Source organism: Saccopteryx bilineata, chromosome 5 (assembly GCF_036850765.1).
Source record: "Saccopteryx bilineata isolate mSacBil1 chromosome 5, mSacBil1_pri_phased_curated, whole genome shotgun sequence".
NCBI classification, from domain to species: domain Eukaryota; kingdom Metazoa; phylum Chordata; class Mammalia; order Chiroptera; family Emballonuridae; genus Saccopteryx; species Saccopteryx bilineata.
This window is the reverse complement of record NC_089494.1, coordinates 215185875-215207492: the sequence shown is the minus strand read 5'-3', so window position 1 is coordinate 215207492 and position 21618 is coordinate 215185875. Positions and strand designations below refer to the sequence as shown.

The window sequence follows — 21618 nt, the reverse complement described above, 5'->3', positions numbered from 1 at the left end:
TTGGCCTCTGCCCCAGGCGCTAGAGTGGCTCTGGTCGCGGCAGAGCAACCCCCCCCCCCGAAGGGGCAGATCATCGCCCCCTGGTGGGCGTGCCGTGTGGATCCTGGTTGGGCGCATGCGGGAGTCTGTCTCTCCCCTTTTCCAGCTTCAGAAAAAATACAAAACAAAACAAAAAAACAACAAAAAAAACCTCCCAACAGACAAAAGCCCTGGGCCAGATGGCTTCACAGGCAAATTCTATCGAACATTCAAAGAAGAACTAACTCCTATCTTCAAGCCATTTCAAAAAATTGAAGAGGAGGGAAGACTTCCAAACACCTTTTATGAGGCAAACATAATTCTGATTCCAAAACCAGGCAAAGACAACACAAAGAAAGAAAATTATAGTCCAATATCCCTGATGAATTTAGATGCTAAAATCCTCAACAAAATATTAGCAAACCATATCCAGCAATATATGAAAAAAAATCATACACCATGATCAAGTGGGATTTATTCTTGGGAGGCAAGGCTGGTACAATATTCGCAAATGAATCAATGTGATTCATCACATAAACAAAAGGTGAAAAACCACATGATAATATCAATAGATGCAGAAAAAGCATTCGATAAAATCCAGCACCCATTTATGATCAAAACTCTCAGTAAAGTGGGAATACAGGGAACATACCTCAATATAATGAAGGCCATCTATGACAGACCCACAGCAACATCATACTCAATGGACAGAAGTTAAAATCAATCCCCTTAAGATCAGGAACAGGGAGGGGTGCCCCCTTTCACCACTCTTATTCAACATAGTTCTGGAAGTCCTAGCCACAGCAATCAGACAAGAAGAAGAAATTAAAGGCATCAAAATTGAAAAAGAAGAAATAAAACTATCATTATTTGCTGATGATATAATATTATATAGAAAGCCCTAAAGTCACAGTCAAAAAACTACTGGATCTGATAAATGAATTCAGCAAGGTGGCAGGATATAAAATTAATACTCAGAAATCAGAGGCATTTTTTTTTTTTATCTTTCTTGAAGCTGGAAACGGGGAGAGACAGTCAGACAGACTCCCACATGCGCCCGACCGGGATCCACCCGGCACGCCCACCAGGGGGTGATGCTCTGCCCCTCCGGGGCGTCGCTCTGCCTCGACCAGAGCCACTCTAGGGCCTGGGGCAGAGGCCAAGGAGCCATCCCCAGCGCCCGGGGAAGAGAGAGACAGAGAGGAAGGAGCGGGGGGCGGGGTGGAGAAGCAAATGGGCGCTTCTCCTATGTGCCCTGGCCGGGAATCGAACCCGGGTCCCCCGCACGCCAGGCCGACGCTCTTCCACTGAGCCAACCGGCCAGGGCCTCAGAGGCATTTTTATATACCAACAATTATCTGTCTGAAAGAGAAATTAAGAAAACAATCCCCTTCACTATTGCAACAAAAAAATAAAGTATCTAGGAGTAAATTTAACCAAGGAGGTTAAAGACTTCTACTCGAAAAATTATAAAACATTGATAAAAGAAATCAAGGAAGATACAAACAAGTGCAAGCATATACCGTGTTCGTGGTTAGGAAGAATAAACATCATTAAAATGTCTATATTACCCAAAGCAATTTATAAATTCAATGCAATTCCTATTAAAATACCAATGATATACTTCAAAGATATAGAACAAATATTCTAAAAATTTATATGGAACCAAAAAAGAACATGAATAGCCTCAGCAATCTTGAAAAAAAAGAATAAAGTGGGTGGTATCACACTTCCTGATATCAAGTTATACTACAAGGCCATTGTACTCAAAACAGCTTGATATGGCATAAGAACAGGCATACAGATTAATGGAATAGAACAGAGAACCCAGAAATAAACCACACCTTTATGGACAATTGATATTTGACAAAGGAGGTAAGAGCATACAATGGAGTAAAGACAGCCTCTTTATCAAATGGTGTTGGGAAAACTGGACAGCTACCTGGAAAAAGTTAAACTAGACCACCAACTTACACTATTCTCAAAAATATACTCAAAATGGATAAAGACTTAAATGTAAGTCATGAAACCATAAGCATCCTAGAAGAAAACACAGGCAGTAAGCTCTCTGACATTACTCACAGCAATATATTTGCTGATTTATCCCCACAGGCAAGGGAAATAAAGGTCAGGATAAACAAATGGGACTATATCAAACTAAAAAGCCTTTGCACAGCTGAAGACAATATGAACAGAATAAAAGGCAAACCACACAATGGGAGAACATATTTGACAATATGTTTGATAAGGGGTTAATAACCAAAATTTATAAAGAACTTGTAAAACTCAATACTAGGAAGACAAACAATCCAATCCAAAAATGGGCAAAAGAAATGAATAGACACTTTTCCAAAGAGGACATACAGATGGCCAATAGGCATATGAAAAAATGCTCAACATCACTAATCATTAGAGAAAGGCAAATTAAAACCACAATGAGTTATCACCTCACACCAGTCAAAATGGCGCTCATCAACAAAACAACACAGAATAAGTGCTGGCAAGGATGTGGAGAAAAGGGAACCCTCCTGCATTGTTGGTGGGAATGCAGACTGGTGCAGCCACTGTGGAAAACAGTATGGAGATTTCTCAAAAAATTAAAAATCGAACTGCCTTTAGGCCCAGCCATCCTACTTTTAGGACTATATCCCAAGAATACCACATCAATGATTCAAAAGAAATGCACCCCCCACCCCATGTTTATGACAGCGTTGTTTACAATAGCTAAAGATATGGAAACAGGCCAAGTGCTTGTCAGTGGATGAGTGGATTAAAAAGCAGTAATATATATATATACAATGGAATAATATGAAACCATGGAAAAGAAGGAAATCTTATCTTTTATGACAACATGGATGGACCTGGAAACTATTATGTTAACTGAAATAAGCCAGGCAGAGAAAGAAAAATATCGTAAGACCTCACTCATTTGAGGAATCCAATGAACAATGTGAACTGAGGAGTGAAATAGAGACAGAGGGGGGTTCATAGGGTCCAGAGGGAAAATGGACAGTGGGAAAGGGGATGTTAGGAAGGAATCAGAAAAGGGAAAGAGATTGGTAAAATTATACACATAACAACGTTATAGAGAGCAGAAAAGGTAATCCTGGAGGGAAAGGGGGAGGTCGTTGGGAGAGGGGGGAAAGAGGAATGTTGTGGGGAACACGGGAGAGGGGGCATGCATTGGGAGACACTAGAATCTATGTAAACACAATAAATTAAAATAAAAAAATTAATACTTCATATCTGTGTAGTCAAATAGTTTAAAAATGGACACCAACAGAAATATGTATAAACTTGTAACTCTCAAAAATTTGTATCTTACCATTCCCTTCTCTTTGCCTGTGCCAACACCAAGTAAAGCAAAATTTTTTAACATTTCACAGCCGATGGCTCCACAACCTACCTATAGAGGAGAAAAATAGATTAAGTAAAATCAGAGCTTTTATTTATTGAAGAGAAATTGCATCAGAATTTTCATCAAATGTTAGCTTATAAGAAATACACACTTTTAAAAATAATTTGAACATTTGTCATTCATTTTTGTTTCAAGTATTTAACTGCTTTACGATGTCATTATTAAGTGTCCCAGTTATACGAAAAAAAGTATAAACCAAGTAAGAAAAAGTCCATATTTATATTTCCATTAAACAGAGGACATTTTACAATTCCAAACAGTGAGTACATTTTAAAACATAAACCAGAAACAAAGAACACAAAACATTACTGCAACATTGTAACAAAAAAGATTCCTTGGATATTTAAGACAGATTCCACTATATATTCCTTCATTTGGTTAAAAAAAAAGAAAGCAAAAGAAAATAGAACCCAACCAATTTTAATGTAGTTCTAGAAAATTTAATGTTTAAAACTATCATACTCATATTTTCATTTTAAATGTATTAATTCTTTAAATCAGGGGTTGGCAAACTCTGTAAAGGGCCAGACAGTAAAGTTTCAGCTTTGCAGGCCATATGGTCTGTCACAACCACTCAAACCACTATTATAGCATAAAAGAAGTCCTAGATAATACTTAAAGCAATGAAATTTTCTATGGTCCATGAAACTTAACAAAGAGCAAGATGGATTCGGTTTGCCAGCCATAGTCTGCAAATTCCTGTTCTGAACATATAGTGAATGTCTTCTACGTTAGAAACTGTACTCTTTTGAGAGTCAAATTTGCTCTAAGAAATTAACTTGATAATATACAATAGCTGTCTGAATGTATTATTTATTTTTGTCAATACTCATACTTACTAAGAAGATATTCAAATTCTGTAACTTCTGACACAAAGTGTCTCCAATGCAGGCTCGTAAGGCATCATATCTGTCTCCTCTGAAGAACATAACATAACAAAAAACCAAAGACATTTAAATATTTTAAAAATTAGTTTCATTGTTAATACAAATGTAATGTTGCCCTGTAAACTGAAGACAGAATTTTTTTTTTGGACAGAGACAGAGAGAGAGTCAGAGAGAGGGACAGATAGGGACAGACAGACAGGAAGGAAGAGAGATGAGAAGTATCAATTCTTTGTGTGGCTCCTTAGTTAGTTGTTCATCGATTGCTTTCTCATGTGCCTTGACAAGGGGAGGGGGACTACAGCAGAGCAAGTGACCCGTTACTCAAGCCAGCGACCTTTGGGCTCAAGCCGGCAAGCCCGCGCTCAAGCTGGCAACCTCGCTGTTTTGAACCTGGGTCCTCTGCGTCCCAGTCCAATGCTCTATCCACTGCTCCACCACCTGGTCAGCCAAAGACAGAAATTTTGAGGTACATGTCTTTGGGGGAGAATGAATCTATAAGCTTTTATCAGATTCTCAGATTTGTGACTCAAAAGGTGGGTCACTGATATAAAAGTTGCAGACAGCACTTGTTCATCAGAATGGTATTTTGAATGCTAACTATTCCCATAAATATATTTTTTAAATCTTTAAATTTATTATTTATAAAATGGTAAAGACATACAACATTATTATGGCATGTCATCTCTCTAAATAAGAAAAAATGACTATAGAAGTAAATGAGTTAAGTTTCAGAAAGACATTTAATATAGCTACATGTTAAAACAAAATCTCTTTTACTCTACTTTCCTCTTACAACTATACAAATAAGAAAAAAGCAACAGAAATTCCAATATTACCGTGGGAGAAATTCTTCATGTTCAGGTTTGCTTAGGTATTCCACGATATCTGCTGCTTCAATGTATAACTTAAAGTAGACAATAAAAACATAACTTACTACGTATAAAACTTAAAATTACTAGAAAAAGTAGTTCTCTTCTGTATTTAATTAAGGTAATTAATGATAAAATACCAATTTAGAAAATAATAGATTAAAAAATATAATTGTTTTTATACAACAGACATTCCTTTATTCTTTTATTAAAACAAGGATTAAACCTGAAGATTTGGGCCCTGGCCGGTTGGCTCAGTGGTAGAGCGTCGGCCTGGTGTGCAGGAGTCCCGGGTTTGATTCCCAGCCAGGACACACAGGAGAGGCGCTCATCTGCTTCTCTACCCCTCCCCCTCTCCTTCCTCTCTGCCTCTCTCTTCCCCTCTCGCAGCCAAGGCTCCATTGGAGCAAAGTTGGCCCAGGCGCTGAGGATGGCCACATGGCCTCTGCCTCAGGTGCTGGTTGCAACAGAGGGATGCCCCAGATGGGCAGAGCATCGCCCCCCGGTGGGCGTGCCGGGTGGATCCCGGTCGGGCGCATGCGGGAGTCTGTCTGACTGCCTCTCCGTTTCCAACTAAGGAAAAATACAAAAAAACAATAACAAACAAACAAAAAAAACCACCTGAAGATTTGTTAAAAGATACAATTTGATTCATGTCATTTAGCCATCTTAACAATGTTTGTTTTAACAAACAAAAGAAAACTTCACCTCCAAATAACTACATAAAAACACTGGAATCCCCATTCAATTTTAGCTACATTTGAATAAGTAATGAAGGGGCTAAAGTTTTGTCACTCCAACATATACTTTTTGGGAAATTGATTTTAAGCTGGTTATCAAGACACAAAAGAATCAGAAAGAACTTTAGAGCCTCTCCATTTAGCTGCATAAAGGAATTCAGATAGAAAAATCTGCTGAAAGGAAGGAAACATCACTTAGCAAATTACACTAAATGTGGCAGACAGGCAGAAATCTAGCAAAGCCTGTTTCTTGAACTTTCCTCTGTCTCCAACCATCTCTGGATGGCCCAGCAAGAAATTGTTTACCATATCCATATTTGTTCTTTCTCATCTATGTATAAATTGCTTACATTCCCTTTGAAACCCCCAGCTCCTGCCTCCCTCGCCCGATGCCTCCTTGGAGTCTCATATTCTTATGGTACCCCCACAGGTACATCCTCAATAAATTTTAGACATTTTCTCCTGGTAATCTGTCTCCTCTTAATTTGATTATAAGCTCTGCTAAAAGAACGTGGAATGTGAAAAAAAAATTATTTTTTACGCCTCCACAGTAATTTGATTGCTCTTTGATAAGAACCTAATCTGTTTATTTTTCAGCTATTTGTCACTTATACCAAAACGAATTAGTTTAAGTTAATGAGAAAGGTAAGATACTTATGTGGCTAAATTTGAACATGACGGAAAGGTTATTACTCACTTATGTAACACAGAATCTTTATTATTAACGTAATTTATATTATTTCCCATGCTGTTAACAGCCATGTCTAATCCAGACTTTTATAAATGAAATTGTACAGTTAAATTAAACCAAATAATTCAGCAACAAAACAGCAGTATGTGGGGTACTTCTTAAAACATAAAAAAATGATAAATGTTATAGTCAAAATGTTTAGTTTTTCAAAAAAAGTAAAGGCCTGAAGCAAGTCCTTTGATACTATCAGCCAATTATTACTTCTGGTAACAGAAATGAGGGATTTTTTAAATTGCATCTCATGATGTTTTTATGCTATCTTTTCCTCAAATCGACCATTCATTGCTTTCTACCTGAAAAAGGAATCTTATGATATAGTATATAAAGCCAAACATTCCACAGGACAAGTTCAAGGGTTCTGAGAGCTCGTGAATGCTAAGTAATAATAAACAGACTAAGTATAAGGATAGAAAATTCATTCCCTCACTCTCATATTAGAGAAATATATCCTAGAATACAACCTGGATTACACTCAAATAACCTCAATATATGATAGGATCAGTTTCAATCACAGAATTAAGTTTTGATGGCTTATCAATCACATCTCTCATGAATCAAAAAACATTTTAAGGTAGCTTTTATAATGTATTAATACTAAAATTCATAGTAGACATTCATTATATAGATATATAAATCTTAAATATAAAATAAATTAAAATACAGAACTAACCCACTGGCACAAAGGAGAAAACTTCCCTGTCACAGCTTTTAATACTTCTTGGCTGGCAACACCTCCTACTGCTGCGGCAAGTGGGGGTAAAAAGCCTTGAGCCGTCCAAGAGAGCCAGCGCACAACATCAGCATTTACTTCAGGCTGAAACATAAGCCGTGAAAGACAACGGTATTCACACAGTATGCTCAAAATTTCAATGACTTAACTAATGTGATAATTATTATTGTTTAACTTAAAAAAAAGTAACTCACTTTCTCTACTAAATAGATTTTAAGTCCTAAAAAACTTCTAATCTCGCAATAAAAGACTCGGTTGTGTGTTACCCTAAGCAGTATTTTTCTTATCAGCACCTGCCATTTTTGCTTTTGACTGTTACACCAGGGCACCATTTAGAATTAACTGAAATATCTAACATTTATAGTTTTTGTTAAGTAACAGTTCTGTGATGTCTGTCAATATTTAGAAACAACTGGAATTAAAAAAAACACGTTTTAATAAAAACTATGAAAAACCTTAAACACAGAAAATTGGATATAAAAATAAAATGATGCCTGACCGGGCAGTGGCGCAGTGGATAGAGTGTCAGATTGGGATGCAGAAGACCTAGGTTCGAGACCGTGAGGTTGCCAGCTTGAGCGTGGGCTCATCTGGTTTGAGCAAAAGCCCACCAGGTTGAACCCAAGGTCGCTGGCTCCAGCAAGGGGTTACTCGGTCTGCTGAAGGCCCGCGGTCAAAGCACATATGAGAAAGCAATCAATGGACAACTAAGGTGTTGCAATGCGCAATGAAAAACTAATGATTGATGCTTCTCATCTCTCTCCGTTCCTGTCTGTCTGTCCCTGTCTATCCCTCCCTCTGACTCACTCTCTGTCTCTGTAAAAAATAAATAAATAAATAAAATTTATAAAGCTAATGTAAGAAGGAAACAAGTTAGAATCAAAACATTTCACCTACTGAAAATATCTCTATCAAACTAATTACAAGGCAGAGGAAATTTTATTTAGTGATTATATATCCTTAGCAATCACTTGGGAGATGTGAGAAAACAGAAGACAGAAAATACTCTACTTTATTAGAAATTTAATAAGAAATAAAATAATACATTCTACCCCAAAAGAAGAGAAGCTATAAATAAATAAAAGAAAATCTGAAACTGTTTCAAAATGGGCTCATAATATACAGTGTGTCAGCAAAGTCATGGTGCACTTTTGACCATCACAGGAAAGCAAAAGACGATAGAAATGTGAAATCTGCACCAAATAAAAGGAAAACCCTCCCAGTTTCTGTAGGATGATGTGGCAGCATGTGTGCATGCACAGATTATGACATAACACCGTGTATACAGCGGAGCAGCCCACGGCCATGCCAGTCGATATGTGGACAGTACAGAGGAAAGTTCAGTGTGTGTTCTGTGGCTCACTAAATTCGAATCCGTGATCAAAGTGCAACGTGAATATCGGCGCGTTTATAACGAAGCACCATCACATAGGAATAACATTACTTGGTGGGATAAGCAGTTGAAGGAAACCGGCAGTTTGGTGGAGAAACCCCATTCTGGTAGGCTATCAGTCAGTGACGAGTCTGTAAAGGCTATACGGGATAGCTACCTAAGGAGCCCTAAAAAATGTGTGCATGAGCCCACATCGAACTGCAGTCAATAGGTATGAAACTAGGAGAGTTTTCCTTTCATTTGGTGCAGACTTCACATTTCTATCGTCTTTTGTTGCTTTCCTGTGACCGGTCAAAAGTACACCATGACTTTACGGACACACTGTACTTTAAAAAATTGAACAATCAACCTTAAGACATAAGTTGGTAAAACGATTAGACTTAACAGATGAAAAACTATAGAAAAAAATAGAGCCTCAATGCAAAAAGACCAGATTATTTATGAGTAATAAAATTAAGCTGGTATCAGATAAGATACAAAGATATCACTGAAGAAAAGAGTCTAGAATTTTGTACCCATTCCAGCTGCCTTTCTAGTAGGAAGGCTACAGAAAAAATTTAAAACATGTAAGAAATCAGGGAATACTGTAATTCTGAGCTTTTTCTGAGTAACACATTAGAGACTAAAACTGATTTTAAGATTAATAAAGCAAGAATAATCAAAATAAGATGGTACTGGCAAAAGAACAGAAAGAATCAGATGATAATAAGAGAGTTCAGAAATAATCCTACATCTACATGGTCAATAAATTGTTGATTCAGAAGTTACTAAAAATGAGTAAGAAAAGAACTGTTTTTTAGACAGTTAGAATTACTAAATGTTCATATACAAAAAAAACCCCCCAAAAACTTTGATCTATATATACCTGGCAAGATGTAAAAAAAAGTAATGAACTCACAAAAGTACAAAACTAATGAATTCAAAATATAGTCATGTACACCTGGGCTATACTTTGCATGGTATACAAAAATGAATTCATAATACCATAAAACTTCTAGAAGAAAGCTTAGGAGAAAAAATTTTGTGACTCTGGGTTTAAAGAAGAAAACACAAACCACAAAAAATGATCTTAAATTAAAAACTTCTGCCTGGGCCCTGGCCGGTTGGCTCAGTGGTAGAGCGTCAGCCTGGCGTGCAGGGGTCCCGGGTTAGATTCCCGGCCAGGGCACACAGGAGAAGCGCCCATCGGCTTCTCCACCTCTCCCCCTCTCCTTCCTCTCTGTCTCTCTCTGTCCCTCCCGCAGCCGAGGCTCCATTGGAGCAAAGATGGCCTGGTCGCTGGGGATGGCTCCTTGGCCTCTGCCCCAGGCGCTAGACAGAGCGACGCCCCAGAGGGGCAGAGCATCGCCCCCTGGTGGGCAGAGCGTTGCCCCTGGTGGGCGTGCCGGGTGGATCCCGGTCAGGCGCATGCGGGAGTCTGTCTGACTGTCTCTCCGTTTCCAGCTTCAGAAAAATACAAAAAACAACAACTTCTGCCTGACCGGGTAGTGGCGCAGTGGATAGCGCATCGGACTGAAATGCGGAAGACCCAGGTTCGAGACCCCCCGAGGTTGCCAGCTTGAACGAGGGCTTATCTGGTTTGAGCAAAAGCTCACCAGCTTGAGCCCAAGGTCGCTGGCTCAAGCAAGGGGTACTCGGTCTGCTGAAGGCCTGTGGTCAAGGCACATATGAGAAAGCAATCAGTGAATAATTAAGGTGTTGCAACACGCAATGAAAAACTAATGATTGATGCTTCTCATCTCTCTCTGTTCCTGTCTGTCTGTCCCTATCTATCCCTCTCTCTGACTCTGTCTCTGTAAAAAAATTAAAAAAAAATTAAAAACTGCTTTTCAAAAGGATATAATAAAAGGAAAAGACAACCCACAGAATATAAACTAATATGTGTAAAACAAGTATCTGATAAACTGTCTCAATTAAAAAGAAAACAAACTACCTTATCAAAAAGTAGACCAAGATTTGAAAAGACAGTTTAAAAAGAGATATGAATGACAAATAAGCACATGAAAAGATACTCAAATTCAGTCATTAATGAAATGCAAATTAAAATGACAATGAGAAACCAATGCACATACTTTAAAATGACTAAAATCAAACAAACAGACAATACAAAGTTATGGAAAGAATGCAGAGCAACTCAAACTCTTCTACATTTCTGGTGGAAATGTATAATGGAAAGCAACTCTGCAAAACAATTTGGCAGTTATAAAAAAAATTAAAATATATATCTATCATGTGACTCTGTAATAGAGTATTACGTATATTAGGTGTCCAGACAAGAGAAATATAAGTCCAAACCAAAATCTGCATGCACTTGTTTGTAGCAGCTTTATTCATAACTGCCAAAATTGGAAACAAAGCAAATCTACCAACTGGTGCAGAGACAAACTGTAGTACATCTTGTCTGTAAAATGGAATATTACTCAGCAATAAAATGGAATGAACATGTAACAATATGGATAAAACTCAAAATCATTGTCTTTAGTAAAAAGAAGCCAGAATCAAAAGGCTACATTTATATGACATTTTGGAAAAGGCAAAATAATAGTGATTGCTATGTTTTAGTTGTGAGTGAAGACGGTGATTATTATAAAGAGGCACTTTTAAAGGGAACTTTTGGCATTATGGAAATGTTTTATATCTTAATTGTGGTGGTGGATATACAGCTGGACACTCTGAATTCACTGTGTCAAGTTGAATTAATTATATACAGAATTTGTATAAATAACTGTACACTATTTTAAATAGGGTGAAATTTACTTTAAATTTTATTCCAATAAACCTGATAAATCCCTAATCACATCCTTCCTCTTAATCACAGATTTCAATAATCTATTTCTAGCTTTCATACTTTTTATTAACTTTATTATTTTTTGGCCATTTTTATTGTATAATTTATTGTGATAACACTGGTTAATAGCATATAAATTTCAGGCATATAACTCTATACATCACATGTGTAGTGTATGCTCCCCACCTGAAGTCTAGTCTCTTTCCATCTGTCATCTTGCATTTGATCTCCTTTGACCTCTTCATTCCTGCTCAACCACCCACGACCCTTCTAACTCTGGTAACCATCTTTCTGTTGTTTCTATCTAAGAGTTAGTTTTTGTGTGTGTTTATATGCTTGTTCATTTGTTACTTTTTGTTTTATATCCCACATGAGTGGCACCATATAGTTCTTGACCTCTCATACATTTTTCTAACCACTAAATATGAAATAAGAGATCTTTCACGTATGACTAGCAATTTATTGTTCAGTACATTTATTATTTTCTTCTTTGGTTTAATATAAAATGAGATATTATTCTTACTACTAATGTCAAGACTTTTATTTCTCCTTCATTTTGATAAAATAACAACACAATTTTCAAATAAGTGCACAAACATTGCTATGTTTATATCTGCTAAAATTAAACTGTTGGCCAACAAGCACCGGCACCATAACATGAAAAATCCATTTTCTAGGTGACATATCCACACATGATATGCAAAATGCATTTAAAAATATGAATATGTAATGATTTATAGAAAATAGATGATTTATAGAAAAGCTAATGACTCTTTACGGTGAGTTAGTGGATTAAGAAACCAAGTAAATCAGAAGACATAATACTAATATTTTTAAAAATATTGCAGCAGAGGCAAATTCTAATTACTATATGCCACATACTCTTCTAAGTACTTCACAAAATTAAATTACCTGACATTCACAACAATCCTGAGGCAGGTTAACTGCATTTTATTGATTTATAAATTACAGTAGAAAGAAGTCAAGTAAGTTGTCTACTGTCAGAGTTAATAGTAGCAAAGCTAGGATTCAAAAGGTAAGAGAAAATTAATATATAAAATATACTCACCTTTTCTTCCAAGGTTTCACTTATAGATATTGCCAGTTTTAACAGCTCTTCTGAATCTTTTTGGCATCTAGGATTCATAACAAAAGTTCTCAAATTCAGTTTTCTCAACTGCTGTAAACAACAGGTCATATGCAAATCTAAAATTTAAAACTATGTAAAAAATGTAAAAATTTGCCAATAGGTAGGAGCAAAAAATACTTTACTGACTTGAATACTGGCTTATAAATAATTACTTCAAAATCATGCTCACCTAATATAGGACACTACATAAATAAGATTTAGTTTTAAATATATAAGGTAAAAACCCTTTGCAACAGTACTACTGACTTAATAAGCTAGAAGGTAAAAAATTCCACAGTGGATTTGTAATTCAATTATTCTCAGATTTTTATTTAAAAAGTTATAGCTTTTGAGCACTTCAAAATGAGAAAATTCTTGTTTACTATAATTTCAATTTAATATATTAATCTCTCCACTCCCACAAGATTTAAAAGACCAGGAAGTAATAATAATGTTTATATAGTTTGGGGTATCAACTGGTAATGCAATTTTAAGAGGCTTAGTTACTTCTTAAATTTTTTAATCTATAATTTCTGCAATACTCTTTTTGTAATAAAGAAAAAGGTTACTTCAAACAAAGAACATTACCCAATATTTGGCTTGCGACCATAGTTCTCCTGAAACTGGTCCAAGGCAAGCATAGCTGTGTGAATCTGTAAAGGTGCCTATTTAGAACATTAAAAAATTGGTCAATGTAACATGTGCCAGGCATTGTGCTAATGATTTAAAAATATATTTAATTGTTACTATAAATGAATTAGCTTAATACTATTATCTCTATTTAACAGAGCAGGAAGTTAAGTCTTAAGTTAAATGATTTGACTGTAAGGCAATAAAGCAGTATTTAAGCAACAGATCTAAGTTTCAATCCCAGGTGGTATGACCAGTTCTTACTAGGTTATCTATATGAAACTTAAGAGTAGTAACAAGTGAACAACCACCAACAAAACGTTTGTACAAGATCACTGCTTTTTCCCTTATCAACATTTACAAATTTGGAAACTGTTAATATAATTCTTTCCTTATCACAAATAAATTCAAAGCTATAAAATTATATCCAGTGTTCAAAAAAAAAAAAAAATAGAGTAAGTGCTTCCAAGGTTTTGAGGAAAAAGTTATATAAAACTACATAGGTCAAATCTTTTACTAATATCACCTTTGCATAAATTACTGAAATTGTTATCAAAGGTAATATATCATTATAAAACTTTTTCCAATTGTTTTAACATTTCTCCATAATATAAATTTCTATTTTCAATCCTTGGGAGTCAACTTTATGTATATGAATAGAAACTTTATTAAGAAAATCTTATAGGAAGATATATAAATGATTACTTCATTTTAACTTTATAACCTCTTACCAATCACAACCCCCCACTCTGCTGCCTCTCTTAAAACCTCCAAAGTCTTTATTTACCTCAGGATCACTAAAATCTGCAATAAGGCACTTTGGATGTTTTATCTGCTTCTCCAATGATTCCTAAATAGAAATAAAACAATATAATTACTCCATTGCAAATGAGTCATTACTTGACAAAGTATATTAAGCACTAAAAGTAATGGATCTTTCCAAAAAGTCTGAAATAAATAAGGTTGGGCTACTACGGGTTTTTTGTTGTTTCTTTAAGTAGTATTAAGAATAATTTATACACTGATCTACTGAGCTAACAGTGATTGAGCTACTAAATTAAATCAACTGAACAGGAAACAGAATGCTTTTGTACTAAAAGTCTACTTTCCACTGGTATGTTGATGCTCAGCCATAATGACCAAGAGCCTGGGCTACTATATTTTAACTAAAATATAAAATAGTTACCATTCTTCCTATTACCCCTTGTCTTATTACCACACTTCATTATTTTTTTAATGTTAAATGCAATTAGACAACCTGATCCACATAATAAATGTGGAAAGAAATGATAAAAACATCTGTATACTTGAAAAAAAAATTGTTTTAATTAAAAAGCTACCATATTTTTTTAGTATCAAGGTATCAAGTCTTGCTATGCCTGACAAGACTAGAATACTCAAAGTTAAAATTTTCTATGTGGACCTTGGCCTGTGGTGGCACAGTGGATAGAATATTGAACTAGAACACTTGAGGTTGCAGGGCTTTGAAACCTTGGGCTATATGACAAGCAACTGCTAAAATGAAGCAACTACTCGTTCCCCACCCCTACCTCACTCTGTAAGATCATTCAATAAAAAAAAAGTTGAAAAAATGTGGGACAGGGAAAGGAGGAAGGCAGGGGCAGATTTGACTATCAGTAATTATTTTAATATGTTCTTCTAACTTTGGCTTGAAAAGCCTTGTAAAGCACTGTAGTTAATAACTATTCTGGAAAAGGAAAAAACAATCAAGTTAAAACCTTGAGAACTTGCCAGAAAAAGCAGAAATGCATTAGCTAAGGATTTAAGCAGCAAGAGAGTTCTGAGTTCTTCAATATACATATAGCCTCTACATTTTCTCTATCCAGATATTTACACTTTCCCTTCGATGGCAGCCAATAGGAATTACTTTATTTTTCCAACACATATACTGTGTCTTAAAATTTAAAATATTAAAATTTAAAAGAAATATTCCTTTCATTTAAAAAATGTAACTAAGTGAATAATAAAAATATACACAGTGTTGATGCCCGTTAAATCTTTCAAAAACACTACTTTCAGCCCTGGCTGGATGGCTCAGTGCATAAAGCATCACACTGGAGCACCGAGGTCATGGGTTTGATCCTAGGTCAGGGCATGAATGAGAAGCAATAAACAAGTACACAACTAAATGGAACTAAGTGGAATAAAGAGTTGATGCTTCTCTCTCTTTCCCCCTTCTCTCTGAACAATGAAAGAAAAATACTCCTTTTATCTTTTGTCTTATGAAGGAACTGTAAGAAAGAAGTATGACTATGATGATTCACAAAGGTGTAGATCCTTTTTTTTATATACCTCAATTTATATTGAGTAATTTATATACCTCAATTATATGCATATGGTATTCTAGCTGTAAAATTTTTTTTTTGATATCAGTTCATTTCCTTAGATTGATACAATTTTCCTCAAAGTGGGTACAAATTTTTAAAAAATCTGCTTAGTCTTTAACTGTTTGGTTAACTATTTTATTACTTTTTTCTCTTCTGCCACACTACTTTTGTAGAGAAATAGTTTTTAAGCAGAAATAAAATACTTACAAAATAAAATGTTTTAGGAGTCTTAACTTGGACAGCTATGCCTCCATGTAAATAAGGTTCCAGTTCTGTAGTATCACCAATGCTAAAAGAAAACGGTGATACCACTAAAAGAAAAAAAAACATTATTTACTGATATAGGTATTTAAATGTGAAGATTTATAATCAAGATGTTAATTTCCCTAATTTATAAAATTAAGATCCCAGTATAAATCTTTTCTTGGGAGGTGGTGTGTGGGTGGGAATAAGTGTAGAGAGCTAGATAAATTATTTTTCCAATGTGAAAGGACTGAAAATAACCAAGAAAATTCAAAGGAAACAAAAAGTAATGACAGGTGCTTACTAGATATTTAAATATAAAGCCTCAATAATTAATATATTGGTACTATTTACACCTAAGCAGGTATTAATAAAGTGGGATATGGGCTCATGTACAGACAGGCACACAAACAGAATTAGAGAATTCAGACATAGACTCATAAGGGATACAATTAAGGAGAGTGTACCTCATACCAGTGAGGAAATATATAAATATTCAATAAATCTTTGGGGAATAATGCTATCTAGGAGAGTACTCCAAATGGGTAAAAGATTTATTTAAACATGGAAGAAGATGCCAAAAATATTAAGACAAAAGCATGGGAGAAAAACTTCTTTAAAACTTTGCAGTGAGAAAGGCTTTTCTACTTATAACTCAAAAGTAATAAAAGGAAAAATTTTAATTTGGCATTATATAAACACAGTAAAAGCCAATCACAAGCAAAGTCAAATGCCAAACCAGAAAAATTTGTATAAAAAACGCCTGACAAATATGCCCTACAAGTTTTAAGAAATGTTTAAAAAAAATGAGCAACTCAGGCCCTGGCTCAGTGTGTTGAAGCCCCGTGTTTGATTCCCAGTCAGGGCACACAGGAGAAGCGTCCATCTGCTTCTCCACCCTTCCCCCTCTCCTTTCTCTCTATCTCTCTCTTCCCTTCCTGCAACCAAGGTTCCATTGGAGCTAAGTTGGCCCGGGAGCTGAGGATGGCTCCATGGCCTCCGCCTCAGGCGCTAGAATGGCTCTGGCTGCAATGGAGCATCACCCCAAATGGGCAGAGCATCACCCCCTGGAGGGCATGCTGGGTGGATACCAGTCTGGTGTATGCAGAAGTCTGTCTGACTGCCTCCTTGCTTCTAACTCTGGAAAAATACAAAAAAAAAAAAAAATAACAACTCAACAGGAAAAAGGACAAAGGACAGATGATTCACATTAAAGAAAAAAAAAATAGCCCTAACACTGAAGAATATATATTTACTCTCATTCATAATATGTAAAATGCAAATAAAAATTATACTGTACTATGAAATATCATGTAGCTATAAAAGAAAATTTAGCCTGACCTGTGGTGGCATAGTGGTTAAAGCATTGACCTGGAGTGCTAAGGTCACTGGTTCAAAAGCCCAGGTTTGCCTAGTTAAGGCACATATGAGAAAGTAACTACTCTAAGTTTAGGCTTCCTTATTCTCTCTACCCTTGCTCTCTGTCTCTTCTCTCTATAAAATCAAAATAAAATCTTAAAAAATCATTTAAAGGAAAAAAACAAAAAGAATGTTCTGCAATTACTGATGTGAAAAGATCATGTAGCTATTTTGCTTGTGAAAAGGCAAAGGGTAGATGCAAAATATGATACACTGTATGTAAAAAAGTGTAAGGAAAGCCTAGTAGTACACACAAGTACACACAATAAAGGAAGAACCAGCTGAATGGGTGAGAACTGAGTTGAAGCCATAGGCAGAAAGAAAAGTTTTCATTGTAAACATTTGGCCTTTATTGTTTTTGAACTATTTCCTTATTTAAATAAATTAAACAAAATAAACAGTAAGCCCTTTCTCCCATTAAGTAATTAAGTAGAAAAAGATCAGCAGAATAAATACCAAACTTAGCTTCTATCACCTCTGAAGAGGGGAGTAGCTTACTCGTTTTAAACAGTATGTAACATATTTTACATACATATATGTATAGCTGCAATAAGCACATATTTTTTTAGTTATTGAAAAATGTTTTTCAAATAATAGAAAATTACTCTAGAACAAGTTAAGTACCAATTAATAATGTTAAAAAACATTTCATATGGTCCTGGCCGGTTAGCTCAGTGGATAGAGTGTCAATCTGGCATGTGGAAGCTCCAGGTTTGATCTCTGGTCAGGGCACATATAAGCAACCATCTGCTTCTCTTCCCATTCCTCTCCCCCTTCTCTCCTCTTCCTCTCTCACAGCCAGTGGTTCAATTGGTGTGAGCCGTTAGCCCTGGGCACTGAGGATAATTTGATTGATTTGAACATTGGACCCAGATGGGGGTTGCCAGGTGGATCCTGGTCAGGGCGCATGTGAGAGTCTGTCTCACTATCTTCCTTCCTCTTAAAAAAAAAAAGATTCATAAACAACTACTATATTTAAATATTCCATCTCTGCCCTAAGAAATTTGGGGATAAAATATGAGTTTTGATTATTTTCATTGCTTGATATCCAGGGGTTTCATATGTATCCTTCAGAGTCTGATCCATCATCACAACCCACCATGGCAGGGATGCCAAATTAACAAAAGATAATCCTAAATGACTAGTTACATCATTATTTGCAAAAGCATATACAAATTCTCTCTTTTCTTTTCCCTTTCCCTTTCCTTTGCTTCCTTTCCTCCCTCCTTTCTCTCCCTCTCTCTCTCCCCCCTGTATTTTTCTTAAGTAGAAGCAGGGAGGCAGAGAGACAGACTCTCACATGCGCCCAACTGGGGTCCACCCAGCATGCCCACTAGGGAGCGATGCTCTGCTCATCTAGGGTGTTGCTCCATTGCAACAGGAGCCATTTTAGTGCTTAATGGAAGGTTATGGTGCCATCCTCAGTGCTGGGGCCAACTTGGTCCAGTGGAGCCTTGGCTGCGGGAGAGAAAGAGAGATAAAAAGAAGGGAGAGGGGGAGGAATGAAGAAGCAGATCAACGCTTCTCCTGTGTGCCCTGACTGGGAATTGAACCCAAGACTTCCACACGCCATGCTGACTCTCTACTACTGAGGCAACCAGCCAGGGCTATACAAATTCTTTAATACAAATGATGTAAATCTGTAGTTCACATACATAGATGTAGACTGGGAAACAAAATCCAATAGTTTTGTTATCAAAGATGCTTAAATATAGATCCAATGTTATTTTTCTATAAAGAATTTGTAACAAGGACTGACTTTTCCTTTTCTTTTCCTAAGAATCCATTTTGTAGTCATTGAAAGAAAAAAAAAGTAATCCATTTACTAGTCTATACAGCAGTAAATATAATTATGCTTTTAAATGTGCTAAAGATAAAACTGAATCACCCTCAGCTACACAGGTACAAACTTGTCCTCTTTGAATTTCAGCATGTCTAGCAATATCTTTAACTCAAACATGGCTACAGGAAAAAAAAATCACAAACTATGCAGACTAAAACTCCTATAATTCATTATTTTCAACTTCAAATGGGCCCTAAATGGTGCCTGATAATCCTATTATTTAAAATGTTTATTCTCCTCAAATCTCCCTCTGGTCTTGGCATATTCACTCTCTACTGTGCAATGATCTCACCTTAGTCTGCTAAAAAACAAACCAGATTCCTTCTCTTTCTTGTCAACAAACCCACAAACTTGCCTGCAGTAACATCCATTCATTTCTTTTATCCAAGTAACTGACCAAAAACATATTATCTCCACTAGAATATTTCATTGTCACCTCACTCCAGAAGCCAAAACTGTACTCATTATCTTTTCTCCAAATCCTCTCCCTTTCTTACATTTCCTAAGTGAATAAATAAGTTGTCCAGTACTCACCCATCATGAAAGATATATGTTTTCTCTGAGATGTCTTAGGACTCTTGCTATCTCTACTTCCACTGCCAGCCCTGCCATAGTATATCATTCAGTTCCCTGAATTCTGTATTATCTCTATTTGTTTCTGCATCTAATTATCTTTTCTTTCTTTTTTTTTCTAATTATCTTTTCATCACCTTCCTAAGCCAATACAATCTTTGAATTTTAATAAAGACACCTTGTCTGTACTACTTGGCACTAAAACTGGGTAGATTTCGTTGTTAAGTTTAGAGTTCCCAGAATGCCTGTTATACCATCAATACTTAATGTTAACATCTCACTTAGATGAAATGTTTTGAGGCTGAAAACTGCATCATGTCTCTCTGAGTTGATGTTGTATTCTCAACAGTGAGTATAGTGTTTGAATTATGAAAGTACAGAATAAGTAAGAATAAATGAACTAATAAAACATGTCAACTTACCAGTTATTTGTTGTGTAGATCCATTTAAGCCTGTCATTCCATTAATTTCTCGAAATGTTAGAAACTGTCCTGTTTCAAGTTTGTGAGGATGATTTTCAAGGCAAGTGACAATGCCAGGATTGGCCTAAAAATAAGAGCAATCTACTAACAAACAAGTTCATGTACTACTTTTTTTTACAAATTCTAAATCTCACACAAAAATTACCATGTAATCATAAAATTCTCAAACAGTCCCCAAAATTCCAAGCCATTCTTCTCCTTCCTTAGTAAAAGCAAGTCTTTGAAGAATTGTCACAAAATAATATCAATTCATTATTTTATTAAAAACGATTAAAATATAATTTCTATGCTTGGAGGAAATAGAGATTGTACATAGGAGTTCAAATATATTAGATTCAAAGATTCTTGGTACTTTATAAAAAACACTCAAAAGTTACCAAATGTAACTGTGTGCATAAAAGATGAGAGTCTAACTTTGAAGATTAAAGAAAAGTAAGAAGGAAGATGCAGATTTAAATTTGGGAAACTAGTACTTTAAAGCTTACCTAACACTTTAAAGCAAAGACATGCTATATAGCCCAGCCACTTCCCAGGATAAAAATAGAAACAAATTAGCTTATCTCACCAGAGGATGGATGAGACAGATCAAAGGTTCAGATATTTCCTAAATGCATATAATCCTATATGCTGCTTGAATAAGGTGATAATTTAATCTACATGAAATCTAATGAAATTAATTCTTTCATAACTGTGTAGATTCTAAAAATTCTTTTGCTGCTTAATAATTTAAATTAAATTATGATCACAAACATGTTGATAAAATTAATGTAATGTGGGTTTGCTAGTATCTCAAGAAAAACAATTCATAAAGAATTTTTTAATGAGAAATAATTTCTCACAGGTAAGTCAAATGCATACATTTACGATAATTTCTAATTCTTTATGGATGACTTCCACATTTCCTGCACTATTCAATAAAAGAAAATACCAATGCAATACCAGGATCTATACTCTCCTTGGGACTTATTCTAACTGTATGATATTCTCATGAATAAACTAAAAACAACTGCAGAAGGTAAAAGATTGAACAATATAACCCATTCTGTAAGCAGAGAGATACACAGAATTTTTCAATGAACTTCTATTAAAAAAAAATAATTATATTTTATTTTATATTAGGTTTAAAGGACAATATTATATTAGGTTTAAAAATAGGCCCTGGCCAGTTGGCTCAGTAGTAGAGCGTCAGCCTGGCGTGCGGGGGACCCGGGTTCGATTCCCGGCCAGGGCACATAGGAGGAGCACCCATTTGCTTCTCCAAGCCCCCCTCCTTCCTCTCTGTCTCTCTCTTCACCTCCCATAGCCAAGGCTCCATTAGAGCAAAGATGGCTGCTGGGGATGGCTCCTTGGTGTCTGC

The 21618-nt window shown here is 35.8% G+C and overlaps 1 protein-coding gene across 1 annotated transcript in view; it reads right to left on the bottom strand.

Annotated features, from left to right (window-relative positions):
- UBA6 (ubiquitin like modifier activating enzyme 6) overlaps positions 1–21618 on the bottom strand; it is a 106185-nt gene that overhangs the window by 40333 nt on the left and 44234 nt on the right. Inside the window, exons 9-17 of the mRNA XM_066279576.1 lie at positions 20202–20325; positions 15909–16012; positions 14141–14203; positions 13312–13388; positions 12664–12730; positions 7354–7497; positions 5160–5227; positions 4276–4354; positions 3344–3424 (exon numbers count right to left, since the gene is read on the bottom strand). Of these exons, the coding sequence (XP_066135673.1) occupies positions 3344–3424; positions 4276–4354; positions 5160–5227; positions 7354–7497; positions 12664–12730; positions 13312–13388; positions 14141–14203; positions 15909–16012; positions 20202–20325 (807 nt within the window). The remainder of the gene's footprint in view (positions 1–3343; positions 3425–4275; positions 4355–5159; positions 5228–7353; positions 7498–12663; positions 12731–13311; positions 13389–14140; positions 14204–15908; positions 16013–20201; positions 20326–21618) is intronic.